The 19,142-nt window shown below is 41.5% G+C and overlaps 1 protein-coding gene across 2 annotated transcripts; it reads left to right on the forward strand.

Annotated features, from left to right (window-relative positions):
• The first annotated feature begins 532 nt into the window (after positions 1–532).
• Positions 533–18,169, forward strand: RHBDL2 (rhomboid like 2). 2 transcript variants are annotated; one of them, XM_058195685.1, is made up of 8 exons: positions 542–804; positions 1,536–1,820; positions 4,432–4,580; positions 4,901–5,013; positions 5,407–5,507; positions 11,697–11,757; positions 14,830–14,891; positions 16,272–18,169. In XM_058195685.1, the coding sequence occupies exons 2-8, from the start codon at positions 1,614–1,616 to the stop codon at positions 16,452–16,454; spliced, it is 876 nt and encodes a 291-aa protein (XP_058051668.1). In that variant the 5' UTR covers positions 542–804; positions 1,536–1,613; the 3' UTR covers positions 16,455–18,169. The 2 variants fall into 2 exon arrangements, with proteins under 2 accessions (XP_058051667.1, XP_058051668.1); XM_058195684.1 differs by having other exon boundaries at positions 533–804; positions 14,830–16,375.
• The last annotated feature ends 973 nt before the right edge of the window (positions 18,170–19,142 follow it).

Genomic DNA, 19,142 nt, shown 5'->3' on the forward strand with positions numbered 1-19,142 from the left:
AGGGACCTCGTAGGTCATCTACTCCAACACCCCCACCCCAAAGCAGGAGACCCTACACCATTTCGGACAGATGGCAGTCCAGTCTGTTCTTGAAAGCTTCCAGTGATGAAGCTCCCATAACTTCTGAAAGCAATTTCTGTTCCATGGGTTGATTGTTCTCACTGTCAGAAAATTTCGCCTTGAAAATTTCCAAGTTGAATCTCTCTTGTTCAGTTTCCGTCTGTTATTCCTTGTCTGGCCTTTGGGTGCTTTGGGAAATAGTTTGACCCCCAACTCCTCTCTGTGGCAGCCCCTCAAATATTGGAAGTTTGCTATCTTGGCTCCCCTGGTCCTCCTGTTCACTAGACCAGGGGTCTCCAACCTTGGCAACTTTGGCAGCTTTGCTGGCTGGGGTATTCTGGGAGTTGAAGTCCTCCAGGCTTAAAGTTGCCAAGGTTGGAGACCCCTGCACTAGACTAGCCATGCCCAGCTCGTGTAACTGCTCTTCATATATTTTAGCTTCCAGGCCCCAAATCCTCTTGGTTGCCCTTCAGCCTGTCTTTCCCCGCCGCAACTCTTCCCTTCGTCGCATCCCCGAGGAATAGGCGCCCCTCCGGGTGTCCCCCGCCCTGCCTTCCCTTCCAGCCGGGCAAGCTCCGTGGTGTATCCGCCGCCTCCGTCCCGCGTTGGAGCCGGGCGTTTCCTGGCCAAGGGAAGGGAAGGGAAGGGAAGGGCTGGGCGGGCTGGGCGCAGAGCTTGGCCGGCCCTCCTCGCTTTGCCTTTCCCCGCTGCTGCGCCGGGAGAGCTCCTGGCTGACGCGCCCAGGTAAGCGCTTCTGGCCGCCGTGGCTGCGGCTTCCCTGGTCCAGCCGGCCGCTCGGGACTCCTTCGGGCTGCCGGGCGTCTCCGGCCGTCGGGGCTGAGCTGCTTTCTGGAGACTGGGGCTGGTTGGACGGCGGCGGCTTCCGAGCTTCCCGGGCGTAGCCGACAAAGCTCCTTCCTCCCCGCCTTACCTTGGATTAGCCGCCGGGCCCGTTCCTCGATCCCAGCGATGGGCGTAGGGGAGGGAAGGGAGCCCGGAGCCCGGGGCTCCGGCACCGCTTCGGCTTGCCTGCAAGACGCCTTGGCAGAGAGGCAATCTTTTGCTCCCTTCCTCCGTCCGCAGAGGTTCCGGCTGGTTCCGTCCAGCCGGCACCTGGGTCAGGCAACCTGGTGCTCCCCGGGTATCCTGTGCCCCGGAGACAGTCGAGTCCCTGTGTTGAGACAGCCCCTGAGAGGCAGCTCCAGGAGAGCCCTGGAGAATGTACCCAAAGCCCTAGGTGGGTCTTTCCTTTAACCCAGGGGTCTGCAAACTTGGCTCTTTTAAGACTTGTGGACTTCAACTCCCAGAGTTCCTCAGCCAGTTTTGCTCAACTCTGGGAGTTGAAGTCCACAAGTCTTAAAAGAGCCACATTTGCAGACCCCTGGGTTAACCCAATGATGGAAAGTTGTTGCTTGATCTGCTGGTGCTGGGGAGGATTGGGGGAAGGTTAGTGCTAACTCCAGATGGCACCACAGAAGGTGCCCCGAATCCTGCCTTGCAGGCAGCCGAGAGCTGGTCCCAGCCAAGGAAGAGGCTCCTTCGAGGCAGCCATCATGGAGCTTGAGCGATTCAACCTGGAAGATGCACAAGAGGAGCCTAATGAGGAGGAGGAGAAGAGCAGATGCCCCTGGATCAAGTGCAGCAGCATCCACAATACCGTTTCCAAATGGATGCTTCCTGGAGAGGCCAGAGCAACTTACCTGGAAAGGGCCAGCTGCATCCCGCCACCCATTTTCATCCTGGCTATCAGCTTAGCTGAGGTAAAAAGCTCTTTCTTTTATTTGTACATTTTATTTCTAGATGTGTTTCATGATGTTTACCATGGATGAAATGTTCCAGGATCACTTGTTTATTTGTAGACTTCAACTGCCAGAATTCTCCAGCCAGCAATGCTGGGAATTCTGGAAGTTGAAGTCCACATGTCTTAAGGTTGCTGAGTTTGGAGACCCCTGATCTATAGAATTAGTTTTCACAAATAGATGACTCTAATTCCTTTTTTAATAGTGTTTTTTTTTTTTAAGAAATCACGATACAGCTTTTACTTCTCATTTTAAGTGAGCCTGAATGTTTCACCAATTTCACCAAAGGAATTTATCCAGGGAAAGGACCTTTCCACAGGTATCTTCACCTGGGCCTCCTCTCTGTTCTGGTTTACTTGCTTTGCAGAAGGTGCTCATTTACCTGTTTCCCCCCAAATATAAGACTGTCTGTTTCATCCAAGAGAAACAAGTAAAAGGCCAGTGAAAACCCTGTGAAGAAATATAGTCATGTGGTGTTTTCAGAATAGCAATATTTTAAATATATTATTAATGTTGGGCTGTTTTAATTACCATATATAGGTGGTCGGTTTGAAAGCTGATTGAGTATTGGAGTTGTCTATAAACCTAGTAAAATGGATAAATAAACTGAGTTCTACTAAGAAGATTTCCCGAGAGAGAGAAAATTTCACAGATCCCTTTTCTTTTCCAGGAAAGTTTTCTGTGAGATGCCAAGCAAATGATTGCATGTTTCTTGTGACCACAAAAGCTGTGGATCTAAGGCGACAAGGGAGGGACTCAATGGGCATTGCTGAAAATTTGCAAGATTACTGAAAAATTCCTGTTTAGAAATATATCTAAAGAACAATGTGACTCTTCCTTCTTTACACAACCAGTAGCCCATGTTTAATTTTGATAGTTTTTATACACAGAAGAAAACTCTAAAAGAGAAAAAGAACCAGTGGGTCAAAACGATAAGGAAGTAAACTCAGATTAAATATTAAAGAACTTTCCTGCCTCTGAAATGATATTTTTCCCGTGTGAAGGAGGTCTTCAAGGATGGATAGTCACCTGTTCAAAATGTTTTAGGTTTGCAGTTCAGATTGGCCTAGGGGGGCCACTAAAGACATCTATGATTCTATAAGAAATAAAAAAGAAATTATATGCCTAATTTAAAAAGGGGGCAGAGAAAAAAAGGACCAAACCATATTATCGTATTTAAATCAGACAACAAATATTGAGTGAATTTTCCATTTTACTCATTACCAGAGCAGAGCATTGAAATCATGCCATTAATTCATAGCGGTAAATCATTATGGCACATTCTTTCCACTGTAACAATATAATTTTGTTTACAGTATAATCTTGTTTGCGGGGCAGCATCTAAATCTACAGTCCTTTTGAATCATATTGAATCATAGGGCTGGAAGGGACATTGGAGGTCTTCTAATCCAACCCTTTGCTCAAGCAGGAGATCTTACATCATCCTGATCAAATGGCTCTCCAGTCTATTTTTGAAAGCCTCCAGTGATGATGGAGCACCCACAACCCCAGGAGGGAAACTATTCCATTAATTAACTGTTCTCACCATCAGGAAATTTCTTCTTACTTCTAGGTTAGATCTCTTAACAAAGCTGCTTCTCATTGGTGACAAGCTGCCACCACTCACAGTGGCGCAGTGGTTAGAGTGCAGTACTGCAGGCTACTTCTGCTGACTGCCAGCTGACTGCAATTTGGCAGTTCGATCTGACCAGCTCAAGGTTGACTCAGCCTTCCATCCTTCTGAGGTGGGTAAAATGAGGACCCAGATTGTTGGGGGCAGTGTATTGACTGTAAACTGCTTGGGCTGTAAGACACCATGAAGCTGTATATAAGTCTAAGTACTATTGCTATTACTTCTTGCCCTGCCCTCAAGTACTTTGGAGAATAAGTCAACCCCCTCTTCTCTGTGACAGCTTCTTCAGTACTGGAAGATAGTTATCATGTCCCCTCTAATCCTTGTCTTCGATAGGGTAGACATACCTAGTTCCCTTAACTGTTCACTATACGATTTAGCCTACGGCTCCTTTATTATCTTTGTTGCTCTTTTCTGCACACTTTCTAGGGTCTCAACATTTCTATGCATTATGGTGGCCAGAACTTTATGCAGTATTCCAAGTATGGCCTCACTAGTGTGGTATGAAATGGTATTATCATAATTCACATATTGATAAATTCCAAATAGTTATGTATATAATACAAAATTCTCTTTCACGTCTCCAGAATTTATTATTTTTCCTAAAACTGCATGATCAAGAATATTAAATGAACATGGGACTGAAATAGGGCAAGCCATATCATATATCAAGTTTTACCTAAAATGGTGAGGAGGGAAGCCTATGTCCCCTTCCCACAAATCGTATGATCTTATTGATCTATGTCTACTAATTGTTTCAGACATTATGGCTGATGGTGATAGATTGTGGGAAGTCTGGAAGTCTATTCCTACGATTAACTTTTTGAAGGACTTACTCCTGGCCAACTGAAGAGAACAGGTGCTGATTGCTTGGGGCTTTACCTGTACTGTTATCTCAGTCTGGTATGGTCTGAAGGGCTTTCTCTTGTTTATTTCTAGCTGTCGGTGTTCATTTATTATGCTGTTTGGAAGCCCCAGACTCAATGGATCACGCTAGAAGTGGGAATTTGGGAAAGTCCGCTTATTTATAGACCTGAGAAGCGAAAGGAAGCCTGGAGATTTTTGTCTTACATGTTTCTGCATGCTGGGTAAGCAGTCTATTATGCTCATTTTGACAGGTGCTGAAGGAGGCTTTTGGCTTGGCTTTGTTATTCTACTTGGTTTTCCATTGGGATTGAAGCTGCTTTATGGCCTTGGGCTAAGAGCACACCTAGAACCCGGGGAACTGCTGCAGTCTAATTGTACTTAATTACTTCATTGCTTTTTTTTATAATTATGCTAAACACTGAATATTTATGTATTCATTACATTTGTATCCCATTTTATCATTAACATAATCTTAGTGTGCTGTGGGTTTTTTTTCTGGAGAAGATAAATATTAATTTCAAATTTATCTTTCCTTCTGCAGCGTTGAACATATTATAGGGAACCTTGTTCTCCAGCTCTGCCTGGGTATTCCCCTGGAATTAGTTCATAAAGGACACAGAGTGGCAGCTGTGTATCTTGCAGGAGTGATTGGAGGTGAGTTGTGCCAAAAAAAGGCCTGGTAGCAATTGACCCACTTTTCAATACAAAACAGCAGGAGGGACATAGCCTGTTGCAATAAAAAAAGAATCTTACATTTTAACTTGCATGTCAACAACCAAACTTAATAGCTGCTTAGTTATAGGGGAAGGAGTAGCAGAACCTGCAGGTGGAGTCAAAAGAGCGATCAGCCCAGAATCTCCATGTGGCCACAAGCAGACTAAGTCCAACCCAACCCCCTTGAATTCCATTGATATTTATGTGCTTAGGCATCAATTGCAATACAGCAGTTAAATTAGACCTTTGGGTGTGGACCTGGTCCTTGGTGGCGGATATTAGGCATTCCAAACCGCCAGTATTATCTTGGTTAATTGGCCTAATTCTCTTTAGGTTCTTTGGCAAGTTCCATCTGTGATCCTCTGCTGGGTCTCGTGGGAGCATCAGGAGGTGTCTATGCTCTGATTGGAGGATACTTCATGAATATTCTAGTGGTAAGGGGGTTGCTTGGACATGGGAGGGGGAATAAAATTTCCCATTGCAGCGATGCAACCAGATGTTGGAAATTAGGGTCATTAAGCCAGGACTACTTGTGGAGATAGAACTCTGAAAGGAAACTCTCCCTTTCACTGCTTTGGGTCACTGGCCAAAGTTTCCATAATCATAGTCACAGAATATAATAATAATAATAATAATAATAATAATAATCATCATCATCATCATCATCATCATCATCATCATCATCATCATCATCATCATCATCATAACAACAACAACAACGAGTTGGAAGGGACCTTGGAGGCCTTCTAGTCCAACCCCCTGCCCAGGCAGGAAACCCTACATCATCTCAGACAGATGGTTATCCAACATTTTCTTAAAAATTTCCAGTGTTGGAGCATTCACAACTTCTGCAGGCAAGTCGTTCCACTTATTAATTGTTCTCACTGTCAGGAAATTTCTCCTTAGTTCTAAGTTGCTTCTTTCCTTGATCAGTTTCCACCCATTGCTTCTTGTTCTACCCTCAGGTGCTTTGGAGAACAGCCCAACTCCCACTTCTCTGTGGCAGCCCCTGAGATATTGGAACACTGCTATCATGTCTCCCCTAGTCCTTCTTTTCATTAAACTAGACATACCCAGTTCCTGCAATCGTTCTTCATATGTTTTAGCTTCCAGTCCCCTAATCATCTTTGTTGCTCTTCTCTGCACTCTTTCTAGAGTCTCAGCATCTTTTTTACATCGTGGCGACCAAAACTGAATGCAGTATTCCAAGTGTGGCCTTACCAAGGCATTATAAAGTGGCACTAACACTTCACGTGATCTTGATTCTATCCCTCTGTTTATGCAGCCCAGAACTGTGTTGGCTTTTTTAGCAGCAGCTGCACACTGCTGGCTCATATCTAAATGGTTGTCCACTAGGACTCCAAGATCCCTCTCACAGGTACTACTATTGAGCAAGGTACCACATATACGGTACCTGTGCATTTTGTTTTTTTTGCCTAAATGTAGAACCTTACTTTTTTCACTGTTGAGCTGGCTGTTTGTGGGTCTCCGGAGAAAAAAATGTCTCAAGATCGAAATCAGCTTAGAAGAAACACAGGCAGTAATGATTATTAAGTGGATTCCTTTGTTCTCTCTGAGCTTGGTTGTTTGCTTGCTAGGTAACTAGGTAGTATCATTAGTGTGAATGAGTATGAGGTTTATTTCCTATTATATACAATAGCTTACCCTGCCAGTGTTGGTGAGGATATCGTTTTCTCCTTGATAGTTCCTTGATTATTGTTTTCTGCTTTATTCTTTGTTTGGGTTTTGATCTTTGCCTATCTGGATGTCGGCTGCTGGAGAGGATGCATTCTGTCTTTTTGTTTCCTTATCTCTGTTTATTGTTACTTTTGAATGGCGAGTAAATACGGTATATATTAACAGGGAACAAACTCCATACTCGCTTGCACTGATGATGTTACTTAGCTGGTTAATGAAATATCTGCAAGCAAACAATAAAGCTCAATGAGCACCAAGGACCCCACAGTTCAATCCTTAAGGTCTACTCATAATGTGAAATAAATAGAATTATTCACAAGTACTGTTGATTTAATAACCATGGTATCATAGATCAGTTTGGAATCATCATCATTATCATCCCCCACTGAGGCACTACCTTGATGTGGTTGTGGGTCTTGTGTGCTCTGAGGAAGATGAGAGCTATGCCAGAGGTTCAATCATACTGGACAGGTCTCATCATAAATTTCAGAAAGCGACACCGGCTTGGATGTCGCCCGGGAAAACAAGATCCGTGCTAGATGTTGGAGTTCCTGGTGAAAAATGGGCTACCTAGGACTCAGGACTGTTGGCTGAGCAACCAGGACCAGCAGTTGTAGAACTACTGGAAGAAAAGGTGTTTACCTGTCGCAAATATACAATGATTGAAAACAAAGAAATAATGATCTATTATTACAGAGCAAGCCCAGCAAGAAGGGGATATTTGTAAAGAATGCACCAGTTCTGGAAAGAACAATATCCAGAATCAGAAATAACAGAACAGAGGCTAGCAGATCAACGCTGATTTATAATACGAAATAAAGTATTCGGGGAAGGAAGGAAGATTATAAATATAAATGTACAATTATGAAATGATAGATTTGGTTAAAATGGAAAAGAAACTGAAAAGAAAGTATACAATATTAGAAAACTAGAGTTGCTCAGTTACCAAGCAAGGGAAATATTACACAACAAAGAAGAAAGACAGAAGAGAGGGACAGAGGGTAAGATACAGGAGGTGAGGGAGAGAGAGGGATGGAAGGAAGGGGAAGGAGAGGAAGAGAGGGTAGGGGAGAAGAGTAGGGGAAAAAGTAAGAAAGGAAGGAAAGAAGAGAGGAGTAGGGGAGAGGAAGGGGAAGGAGGAAAGAGAGGAGGAGGAGGAAGGTAGGAAAGGTGAGGAGGGAGGGAAGGAAAAGAGGAGAAGAAGGTTTGTTGTGAAACAAAGGGGAAGAGAGGGTAAAATAGAATAGAATAGAATAGATTTTTTTTTTATTGGCCAAGTGATTGGACAAATAAGGAATTTGTCTTGGTGCATATGCTCTCAGTGTACATAAAAGAAAAGATACCTTCATCAAGATACAACACTTGCAACACAAATGATGGTCAATATATCAATATAAATCATAAGGATTGCCAGCAACAAAGTTACAGTCATACAGTCATAAGTGGAAAGAGATTGGTGATGGGAACGATGAGAAGATTAATAGTAGTGCAGATTTAGTAAATAGTTTGACAGTGTTGAGGGAATTATTTGTTTAGCAGAGTGATGGCCTTCGGGAAAAAACTGTCCTTGTGTCTAGTTGTTCTGGTGTGCTCTATAGCGTCGTTTTGAGGGTAGGAGTTGAAACAGTTTAGTCCAGGATTGTCCAGGATGTGAGCAACCCCAAACAGGATTAAATTGTTTTATTTTTGTACTTTCTTTAGAAAAAATTTATATGATTATGTATGATTATGTATGGACAAGAGATTGTACATTTACAATATGTATATAAGAAAAGAAAAATAAAAAAACTTCACAAGAAAAAAAAAAGAAGAATGAAAAGAGAAGATTGTGGCATATGCAAAATTACCAGCAGAAAGGCCAAGACTGCTGGCGCTGAAAGCAGTGCCCCAAACAGACCTATAATAAAGGTTATGAACAAGGCGTTTGAAAGGATTAAAATAACATCAATCGAACAGACCAATCAGCTTGTCTACAGTACAGCCGTGGTGGTTACAGAACAACTGGGTACTGAAATTAGAAAACCAAAAGCAAAATTGTATTCAATCCCAAAGTGGAAGATCAGACTGGATGGCAAAAAAGAAAGAAAGAAAGAAATTAAGATCAGATGTGAGTAATTTAAAAAAAAAACATGAAAGTTTTTTAAAAAATTGAAGAATGTAAAAGATCAGGACAAGCATAATAAAAAATATTGACATAGCACCAGAAAAATTGAAAAAACTTAAGAAATCATAAAGGAACAAATAACAGCAGTAACTAGGAAAATTGAAAGCTTTGAGGCACAAATCATCCAATTTAAGCAAAATCAGCTATTTCAATCAGACCAGAGGAGATTCTGCCAAAATATAAAAGGCAATAGAAATTCTGGGGGAAAAAAGAAGAAGAAACAATCTAGTTTTGGAAAAATCTATGGAAAACCCTATATATGGTAGCCTTCGACTTAGGACCGTAATGGAGGCTGCCCATCCAGCTTCCCAGAACTCAGACAGCTCTGATCCTCAACAGCACCCAGCCTACCTTACTGCTTTTTGCAAGATTGCCCAGCTGATGCCATGCAAGGCGAAGCTCAACTTTCCTCCAGAGGCTGCCTGGTTGCAACCAGGTGCAATTTTCATCATTATTTAGCACCGGCTGGGGAATTCTGGGAGTTGAAGTCCACAAGTCTTAAAGTTACCAAGTTTGGAGACCCCTGCTCTAGTGGGCTCCATTTGTTATGGTGGCTCCACAAGCTGCACAAACAAATGGCTTGTGAGAATTGCATAGGCTTGCATGGTGAAAAATTGAAAAAAAAATTTTTTTCAGTGAAATGAACAGTGAAACATAATGAAAAATACTAGTAGTTGAAAATGAGCAGGTTAAAATATTGTGGGATTACTGAATAGACTGATAAAAAGAAACATGGATAATTGAGGTGGCAATACCAGGAGATAATAGAAGAAATGAAGAATAAAATTCTAATAGAATAGATCAAGAACTGAAAATCAAAACTGAAAGATTATGGCATGAGCTGTGATAGTCTCAGTAGTTATTAGCACACCAAAAAATCTTTGATAGCATTTAGAAAATCTGCATTGACAAAATTTCTGTATTAATTGCAAAAGGCCAAACTGCTTGGATCTGGCTATATACTCTGCTGATATGACATCCCATATGGTTGGGAAGAACTGAGTGCAAATGAAAGTCGATTCCAGCTAAGGATTAAGCGGCTCTGACTTCCATTGTTGTGAACAGAGACTGTAATAGAACAATTTGGTCTAATCATTAAGGCACCAGGCTAGAGACTTCGTCTGCCTCATCTGATGAGAACTGCCCAGTATGGTTGAAACTCTGGCATAGCTTTCCTTTTGCTCAGCGCAGACAAGCCCCACAACCACATCAAAGGAGTTCTTCCTTGGGGATAAAAATAGAGCAGTTTGGTTTAGTGGACACTCATGAGTTCTAGTCCCGCCTTAGCCATGAAAGCCAGCTGGGAGACTTTGGACCAGTCATTGTCTCTCAGCCAATTCACCTCACAGGGTCGTCGTTGTGGGGAAGATAGGAGGAGGAAAGGGTCATGTTCACCACCTTGAGGTATTTATAAAAATAATAAAGATGGAATTAAAAATTAAAAAAAAATTCACTCACAGTGTGAAAACGCTAATATCATATCAGCTGTTCAGTAATGGAATTGCCTGGGAAGTGGTGGAGTTTCCTTTGAGAATAGAATAGAATAGAATATAGAATTCTTTTGGACACACAGTCAGATCCCTAAAAGTGATACTGCCATTCAGTCGGCAGGGGCAGGATTCGATTTATTAGCATATATCCAACCTATATAACTTATATAACTTAATGTTAACCACTTCAATCTTGATTGCAGAAAATATGACTTCAGTAACAGAGTTATTAATACTTGGAACACACTACCTGACTCTGTGGTCTCTTCTCAAAATCCCCAAAGCTTCAACCAAAAACTGTCTACTCTTGACCTCAGCCCATTTCTAAGAGGTCTGTAAGGGGCTTGCATAAGAGCACAAGCGCGCCTACCGTTCCTGTCCTATTGTTTCCTTTCGTTATATCCAATTAATATAGTTATTACATGCTTATACTCATATATATGCTTATATGTTATATTGTTGCTTCATGCTTATGCTTATGTATGATGTTATGACAAATAAAATAAATAAATAAAATAAATATATCCTGGCACCGTAGTGCCCTGAGATCTTCTTACCTTTAGAGAATGTTTATGACGGCCATGTGGGATGTTTCACTTTAATGGATAATTTAATGGATATAGATTATGCATGCTTATCTGGTTCTCAGGGCAGCCGGTAAAGAAAACATCTTTACACTTGTGTGTAAAGTGTAAAGTGTATATTGTGTATTGGCTAAATCTGCATTCTGGCTAAAGGGAGGGGTCTCTACTGCCTTAATCCTATTTGTCTTGCCTAAGGGTATTCAGACGTTGCTTTGAATTCATTGCTGTCACTTCTGCTTAATAAAAGGTTCCTTTTGAAATACTCCATTTCAAGAGTTTTCACTTTCTTAAGCTCGAGGGAGAGGCAATCCTCTCACACACAAGGAATTTGTCTTTGGTGCATGTGCTCTCAGTGTACATAAAAAGACAGTATACATTTGTCAAGAATCACAAGGCACAACACCCAGTGACAGTCATATGGTACAAAAAGCAATCAAATCATAGTAGGAAACAATGGTGTTTACAGAGATAATGGAAATTCATCTATCAGGAATGCTGTCAGAGCGGGTTCTGCATTAGGCAGAGGGTCAGACTAGGGAATCTTTTAAGACTCTTTCAAATATTTATACTATATAATTCTGTGATCTTGATTTAATTCTTTGGTAATATAGTTTTACTTTCTGGTAAGTAGTTTATAGCCTGAAAGGGAATTGTTTTAGAGTTTGTTCATATCTCTTTTTCTTTCAGAACTTCCGAGAAATGATTCCTCTCTTTGGAATTGCAAGACTGCTATTCATTGGCTTAATAGGTAACTTTTTAAAATGTTCTCTTCTCTGAGCTAAAGTTGGAGAAGTTGCCATCCTGCTTTGTACATGTAGACAGACATGTACACGTCTGTGCTTCTTTCACATACCAAGTTAATCATGGGGGGAAAAGTTTGTATTTGAACATCCTCTTACAATTTGGAGAAGGGTGGTATGTTGGGATAATTAAAATAAACCATGTTCTGTGTAATATCAGAAAAGCAAACTACTGGGTGGTTGTTGTTTTTTGTCTTATCAAAGACAAAATATACTTAGGGAGATCTGCATTGGAGCTGTTAATCTTATTTTTAATAATATTTATTTATTTATTTGTTCATATTTTTATACCGCCCTTCTCCGAAGACTCAGGGCGGTGTACAGCCAATAAAACGACAGAAATCCCAAACAAATTAAAATACTATAACAAATTTAAAAATCTGATTCGACCGCTGTATACTTAAAATATTAGCTAAAATTTTATCAACAATTAAAACCCTATTAAAACCCACTAAAACCCCCATACTAAAATAAATCAGGCCAGCCCCGCTTGGTGAAAAAAGAAAGTCTTGAGCTCGCGCTTAAAGGTCCGGAGATCAGGGAGGAGACGGAGTCCCACCGGCAGCTCGTTCCATAGAGCCGGGCCCCCCACAGAGAACGCTATTTATTTATTTATTTATTTATTTATTTATTTATTTATTTATTTATTTATTTATTTATTAAATGTTTATACCGCCCTTCTCCCGAAGGACTCAGGGCGGTGTACAGCCAAAAATAAAATACAGAATATGTACAGTTAAAAACGAATTAAAATATAGCAAAATTACGAAAACGGCTGATAATTAAAATTAAAATTTAAAATATTTAAAATATTAATAAAACCCCAATTTAAAATCAAACTATTATGCCAGTCCCGCTTGAATAAATAAGTATGTTTTTATGCTCTTCCCCTGGGGGCCGCCAGCCGACATTGCCTAGCCGACGGCACCCTAAGAAGGCCCTCCCTGTGAGTGCGCACTGGACGTACCGGACAATGGGAGATAACTGTCAGCAGCAGGCGGTCCCATAAATATCCCGGTCCGATGCCATGGAGCGCTTTAAAGGTGATAACCAACACCTTGAAGCGCACCCGGAAGACCACCGGCAACCAATGCAGCCTACGCAGGAGAGGTGTTACATGGGAGCTATGGGGGGCTCCCTCAATCCCCCGCGTGGCCACATTCTGTACCAGTTGGAGCCTCCGGGTGCTCCTCAAGGGGAGCCCCATGTAAAGAGCATTGCAGTAATCCAGACGGGATTACTGCAATAATAATAATAATAACTCTGGGGACAAACTTTGAACTGAAGGATTGGTCTGCTTCAATTGTGGGGAGTTTGGAAAGGAAATTTGGAGCAGTGACTATGACAACAATGAATTAAATGGCTTCTCACTTTCATTTTTGCTTTGCGAAAGAAAAATGACAGTGTGAGGAATCTGTTATTAAAATTTGGAAATTTAAAAAGTACTTGGTGGTTGCATGCAGATATAAACTGAGAGGTGAAAAAGGGAAACAAAAATTTGCTTGGTTTCTTCATCCAGAGGTCCTCCAATAAAAGATTATGGAATGGTGCCTCAGAACATCCTAACATCCCCTAGCTAGCTGGGAATTCCTAGGCTTCCTCCCCAGAGCTGCTCCGTTTGGCCCAGTGCTAGAAAAAAACAGGAAAGAAGAGCACTTTGGATCTTTCCATACAAAACTCAGAAATACAGAACTTCACCATCCTTGCACTAATTCTGAAACATGAGGCTGGGCAGACTTGCATGTGCAAAAATGAAAAGGGAAAGGGGAAAGGAAAGGAAAGTCCTTTGTAATGCATTTGAAGCCAATCTATGGATAGGAAAAAAGTTTATAGGAGAAAGGAAAATGTGCAAAAGCCAAGTGGATTCCAAGTAAAATCAATACAGTCAACCCACCCAAATCAGTCACTTGTTGCCCCTTTGACCAATCCTTGGATTTTAGCAGATGTTTATTGCAAAAAGACTACCTGGAGAGAGGTCACCTGGGGGTCTGTTCTGGGTGCTTTTAAGCACGGTGGGTTCTGGGAAATGGGCAATACATCTAAACCAGCCTTTGGGGGAGACTGATTTTGATTTTGTCCAATTAAAAACAGTGCTGTGTCATGGTGCCCTGGCCAAAGCAGCAAATTGGGAATTATTTTGGGTAAAACTCACCTTAATGACCTCGATGAAATTATAAGTGGCATTTCATGGGAGAGGCTCTATTAAGAAACGAAAGCTCAATTCCATTTTCTCAGCCTAGGATCAGATCATTAGGTACCGTCACACCAAAGGTTTTTTCACCTATGCCTTTTCATATCAGTTAACCATAACGTTCTGTTTGCATCTTGTGTGATCCGTCAGTGGTTCCCAGGGCTTCTTAATGTAGCATTCTCTCCAGACTAAGTGAGGTGAGAAGGCAGGCTTCATGGTGTGCCTTGTAGAGGGCACAAATAACAGGATTGCTTTCTCCAAGTCCCCATTCCCGAGTCCACCCAAGTGATCAGTATTAATGGAAAAATCAGCCCAGTCTTTGCTCCTGGAATATTGTACCTTGGTGTGCTCCACGATGTGTTTGGGGGCCTCCGGTGGCTCAGACTGCTAAGACAGTCTGTTATTAACAGCAGCTGCTTGCAATTACTGCAGGTTCAAGTCCCACCAGGCCCAAGGTTGACTCAGCCTTCCATCCTTTATAAGGTAGGTAAAATGAGGACCCAGATTGTTGGGGGCAATAAGTTGACTTTGTATATAATATACAAATGGATGAAGACTATTGCTTAACACAGTGTAAGCCGCCCTGAGTCTTCGGAGAAGGGCGGGATATAAATGGAAAAAAAAAAGATTATGAAGTAGACGGGACAATTTCAGAGAAGGTGGCTCCAGCTTTGTATGGCCTTTTATGGAGAGTCTTAGACTTCTCTCCAGGGCCAGGGCCCTCTGCCTTTTTAAATGATACCTGCCTACTTATTCCTTTGGGAACAATCTCTCAATTAACGTGCAACACTAAAAAGTTGGTTTCTGACCATTTGCATTAAATTCTTAGTTGGAACAGATGTAGGATTTGCTTTGTACAGAAGATTTCTCTCTCCTTCAACTGGGATTCAGGTAAGTGCCTATTTCCCATTAAAAACTACCTTCATTCTCTTAGCTTGCTGGTTCATTTTGCTGTCAATTCTGATAAATAAATCTGGCATTCTTTTATTTCTTTTCAATGCAAACTTACACCAGGTACTTTTTCTTATCACATTATCTGAATCTTGCATTTTCTTTCTCTATAACTTGTATTACATTGACTTGTTCTCTCCTCTTTTCCCTTTTCAGCACAAACCTCAGGATAATTAATTAATTAATTACATTTTTATGCTGCCCGCCTCCTCTATAAGGTGACTCCGGGAGGTTTGCAGGTTTTAAAACAAATAAAATATATTACAATATTAAAAACATGCGGATTAAAATTTTAAAGACTATACAAAAACCCAAATTAAGAAATGGGCGGCATGGGGATCAACTATCTCCAGCAGTGAACACCCCCTCAGGATCCCAAGCCAACTGGTAAAGTCAAGTTTTAATACCCTTCCAGAACACCAAAAGGGAGGGAATAGTTCTCACCTCCAGTGGTAGAGTGTTCCACAGAGACGGAGCCACAGCGGAAAAGGTTCTTCTCCTTGAACCTGCCTGCCGGATTCCTTAGCAGGTGAGATCCATAGCAGGCTTCTTCCGTGGTGCAAGTGGAACAGGCTAAGTTCCACTGAGGAGAGATGGCTCAGTAGGTACTGCGGATCTATGCCATACAGAGATTTAAAGTAACAACCAACATCTTGAATTGGGTCTGTAAGCCCACTCATAACCAATGCAGCTTGCCCAGTAATGGTATTAAGCTTAGAACTAATCAGGTCCATGCTAGCAACTCAGTACTAGGAATTCCTACGACGACTGACGTCTGGCATTCTCTCTGTATGAATAGAATCAGTAGAACACAGTAGATCAACTTATTCAGAGCTGCAGTTTGGAGGTCTGTTTTTAAGAGAAATGCCATTATTTCACAGAGGCCCTGAATCAAGCATTCTCTTCAGAATTAGGTACACTTTCTGAATAGGATGAGAGAGAGAGAGAGAGAGAGAGAGAGAGAGAGAGAGAGAAAGGTGGACTTTTTTGAGTACAATTGCTCTCTAGGGTTTATTTTGGAAACTTTCTCCTTATCTTCTAATTTCCTCCTTGTGGCATTTCCACTCTTTATCTCCATTTGATTAAGGGAGAGTCTGCTACTTGAGAGCTGTTCTTGCAAATCCCTTTGCAGCTGTTCTTGTTCATGCTTTGTAATGCTGGAAGCACCAAAATCCTGCATATTTGCCAATATTTCGGTTTTGGTTTTCACTAATACTGCAACAATCTTCATGTTGTCCTTTGGTTGTTTGCATCAAAGGTTGACACTCCAAGGAGAAATACAGCCATTAAAAATATATGTGTGTGTTTTCCCCCCTTAAGGTTTCCTTTGTGGCCCACATTGCAGGCGGCCTTGCTGGAATGTCAGTAGGTTATGTCATATTCAGCAATTTTGATAAAAATTTCATTAAAGATCCTAGATTCTGGATTTGTATAAGTGCGTTTTTAATCTTTGTGGTACTTGCTGTATTGTTCAATGTGTTTTTCTCACCCGCAAACCAGTAGAACGCAACGTTCAATAACGTTGTATAATTCTGAAGGATAATTTTAAAAATCTTTTTAAAATCTTTGTTTTGTTTTCATGTTATCATCTTATACTTTGTATGACAATACATTATAATATGAAGCTTTTTAATTGCTAAATTGTCCAGATTTTCAGAGTTGTTATGATTTTTATGGAGTCTTTTGCTAGATTTTGTCAGTAATGGATTTGAGTTTTTAGCTCCTGCTTCTAGTGTCAGGATCTAGCTGCCAGGTCTTCTGTCACCTTCCTTTTTGACTTGACTTTTCTAAGCATTAAGGGGCTGCTCCAGTGACTTTTGCCTTTGAACTACATATGGCAACTTATTTGTAGTGCTGTGCCATAGTTTAATTTGCACAAAAAAATTGCTGATAACTGACAAGCCAATCGTGTGCAGATGGCCTGCCTTGAAAAAGGTGAAAGCTTGCTGGGGTCCAGATGCTTTAGAAGAGACCTGAAATCATCACCTCGCATTTCCTCCAGCATCATTTCGTAAATGGTAATACTCATAAATGGTAATAGACTGATTTGAGTGGACAAATAGATTCATTTTGAAAGGAGGCCAACACATTTTTCATCAAGGGATGTTTCAGGCTGGGACATGGATCTGAAACAGCACCGACTGCACTTGTGGGTGAAAGATGGGGGTAGTATGTCTATCCTTACCCTCTGGAGCCTTTGATACGTACTTACTGTCAATGATATTCTTCTGAACATGTATGAGTTGGGTGCACAGTGTGCTGCCGATTCTCCTTTCTCTGGAATTGGTTGCAATCGGTGTTGATGAGAGGATAGAATGTGGAAAAAGACAACTTCATGTTTAATACCAATTGTTCCCTTTCCTGGGTGAAGAGGTGCTGTACATGGCCACTCAGGCTTTGATCACCCCTCAAATGGATTACTGCAATGCACTTTACATGGAGTTGCCCTTGAAGAACCTCCATAAGGTTCACTTGGTCCAGAATGCAAAAGCAGAGGCAATTATAGGTGTGTTTCATTATGTCCATATTATACCTTTCCTTTGCAATCTGCACTGGTTCACAATTTGCTTCCAGGTGCAACTATAGGTGCTTGTGATTGCCTATAAAGTCTTACATGACACAGGGCCAGGTATTTGAAGGCTGGCCTTATCCCTGCATTTTTTATCCATAGCATTAGGTCAGGCAGAAGGGGCTCACTCGAGGTCAGGGGTGTCAAACTGGCGGCCCGTGGGCCGGATGCATCATGTGCAGGCCACGCCCACCCCAGCTCCGTGAATGGGGAAAACATAAGGAAACATCACATGATGGCAACATGACGTAGCGATTTTGACACCTGTGCTCTAGGCCCTATCAATCATGGATTGTTATATGCAATCTCCCAGAAAGCAAACCGTTTCCCTACCTGTGTCTGCCTCCTAAAACCCCATGGTCCAAAGTTTGGCTGGTCCTGACTAGGTTACTTCCCAGAAGGTCCAGAACACCTGTTTTCCTAGGCATGGGGGCAAAGGTTGGTGAACAGTGTTTTCTGGAACCACTTTGTTAGTTGGCTGATTTTATATATATTTTATGTATGTGTATGTATATAAACACGCACACACACACACACATATATATGTAATTTATGTTGCATTTCTAAATCTTTGTTAGCTGCCCGGAATCAAGATGGGTGGCCAAATAAATCAATTTAAATAAATAAAATTAAAACTTTAAATAAGAAATTGTATGTAGTGGTGTTTGGAGAGACTGAATAGAAAACTGCTAGCATTTTTATTCCATAATTCTTGTTCCCTTGGTATGAAGATATAAGCTTGCCCAAGCTCCCTCTTTAAACTGTAGCAAGGAAGGAAGGAAAGTGCTTCTGCCACTGGTACCTCCCAGATGTGCTGGATTACCACTCTCAAAATTCCCAGCCAGCAAGTTTTGGGGAAGCAACGTTAATTGGCTTGCTTATTAAGATGCAAAGAGATATTTGGAAGTGTTTGGTATTTTCTCCTAAACAGTCCTCAAGGTCCCTGCATATGTTCTTCAAGCATAAGGCAAAGGAGAAGATAGTTCCAACTTCCTCTCTCCATGTTCTTCCAATAGCTAAACTTAATTAGAATGCAGTACTGCAGGTTAACTCATTGCTCACTCTAGGAGTTCAAATCTGAGCGGCTCAAAGTTGATTCAGCCTTCTGAGGTTGGTAAAGTAAAGACTCTCGCATCAGTCTGACTTACCAACCCAACAAACATAGCACTGTCAGGAACTTTGAAATCCCAAAGCAAAACTTTATTGAATACATCATTTCGACACTGAAGAAAGCAAAACTGGCTCTAACTTTTCCCGCAACTATTGCATAGTTAAAGAATAGAGTTCTCCCCTCCTCCCACTGGACAGGTCATATTGTCCAATTATGAATTGTTCTTTTGTTTTGAGAACAGTTCATGTCTGGGCCAATACCTGCAGAAGCATCCTTGGTGGGGGCTGGGCTCTCAAGGTTGGAGCCTTCAGCCTCCGCATTCCATCTTTCACTTCCCTCCCACCCCCAATTCTTTGGCAAGTTGAAAAGCACCGATATTCATAAGAAGCATAAATTAATTCAATCTTGACAGACCCAGATTGTTGGGGGCAATTTGCTAACTTTGTAAACAGCTTGGAGAGGGCTGTAAAGTACTATGGAGCGGTATATAAGTCTAGGTGCTATTGCTATT

The sequence above is a fragment of the Ahaetulla prasina genome, chromosome 10 (genome assembly GCF_028640845.1).
Source record: "Ahaetulla prasina isolate Xishuangbanna chromosome 10, ASM2864084v1, whole genome shotgun sequence".
Lineage (NCBI taxonomy): Eukaryota > Metazoa > Chordata > Lepidosauria > Squamata > Colubridae > Ahaetulla > Ahaetulla prasina.

Bases quoted from the DNA above. Each gene is read 5' to 3' on its own strand.
- RHBDL2 (XM_058195684.1), top strand. From the start codon at position 1,614: ATGGAGCTTGAGCGATTCAACCTGGAAGATGCACAAGAGGAGCCTAAT. The intron at 5,014-5,406 runs GTGAGTTGTGCC...AATTCTCTTTAG, and splicing joins TCTTGCAGGAGTGATTGGAG to GTTCTTTGGCAAGTTCCATC. The intron at 11,758-14,829 runs GTAACTTTTTAA...TTAAATTCTTAG, and splicing joins GCTATTCATTGGCTTAATAG to TTGGAACAGATGTAGGATTT.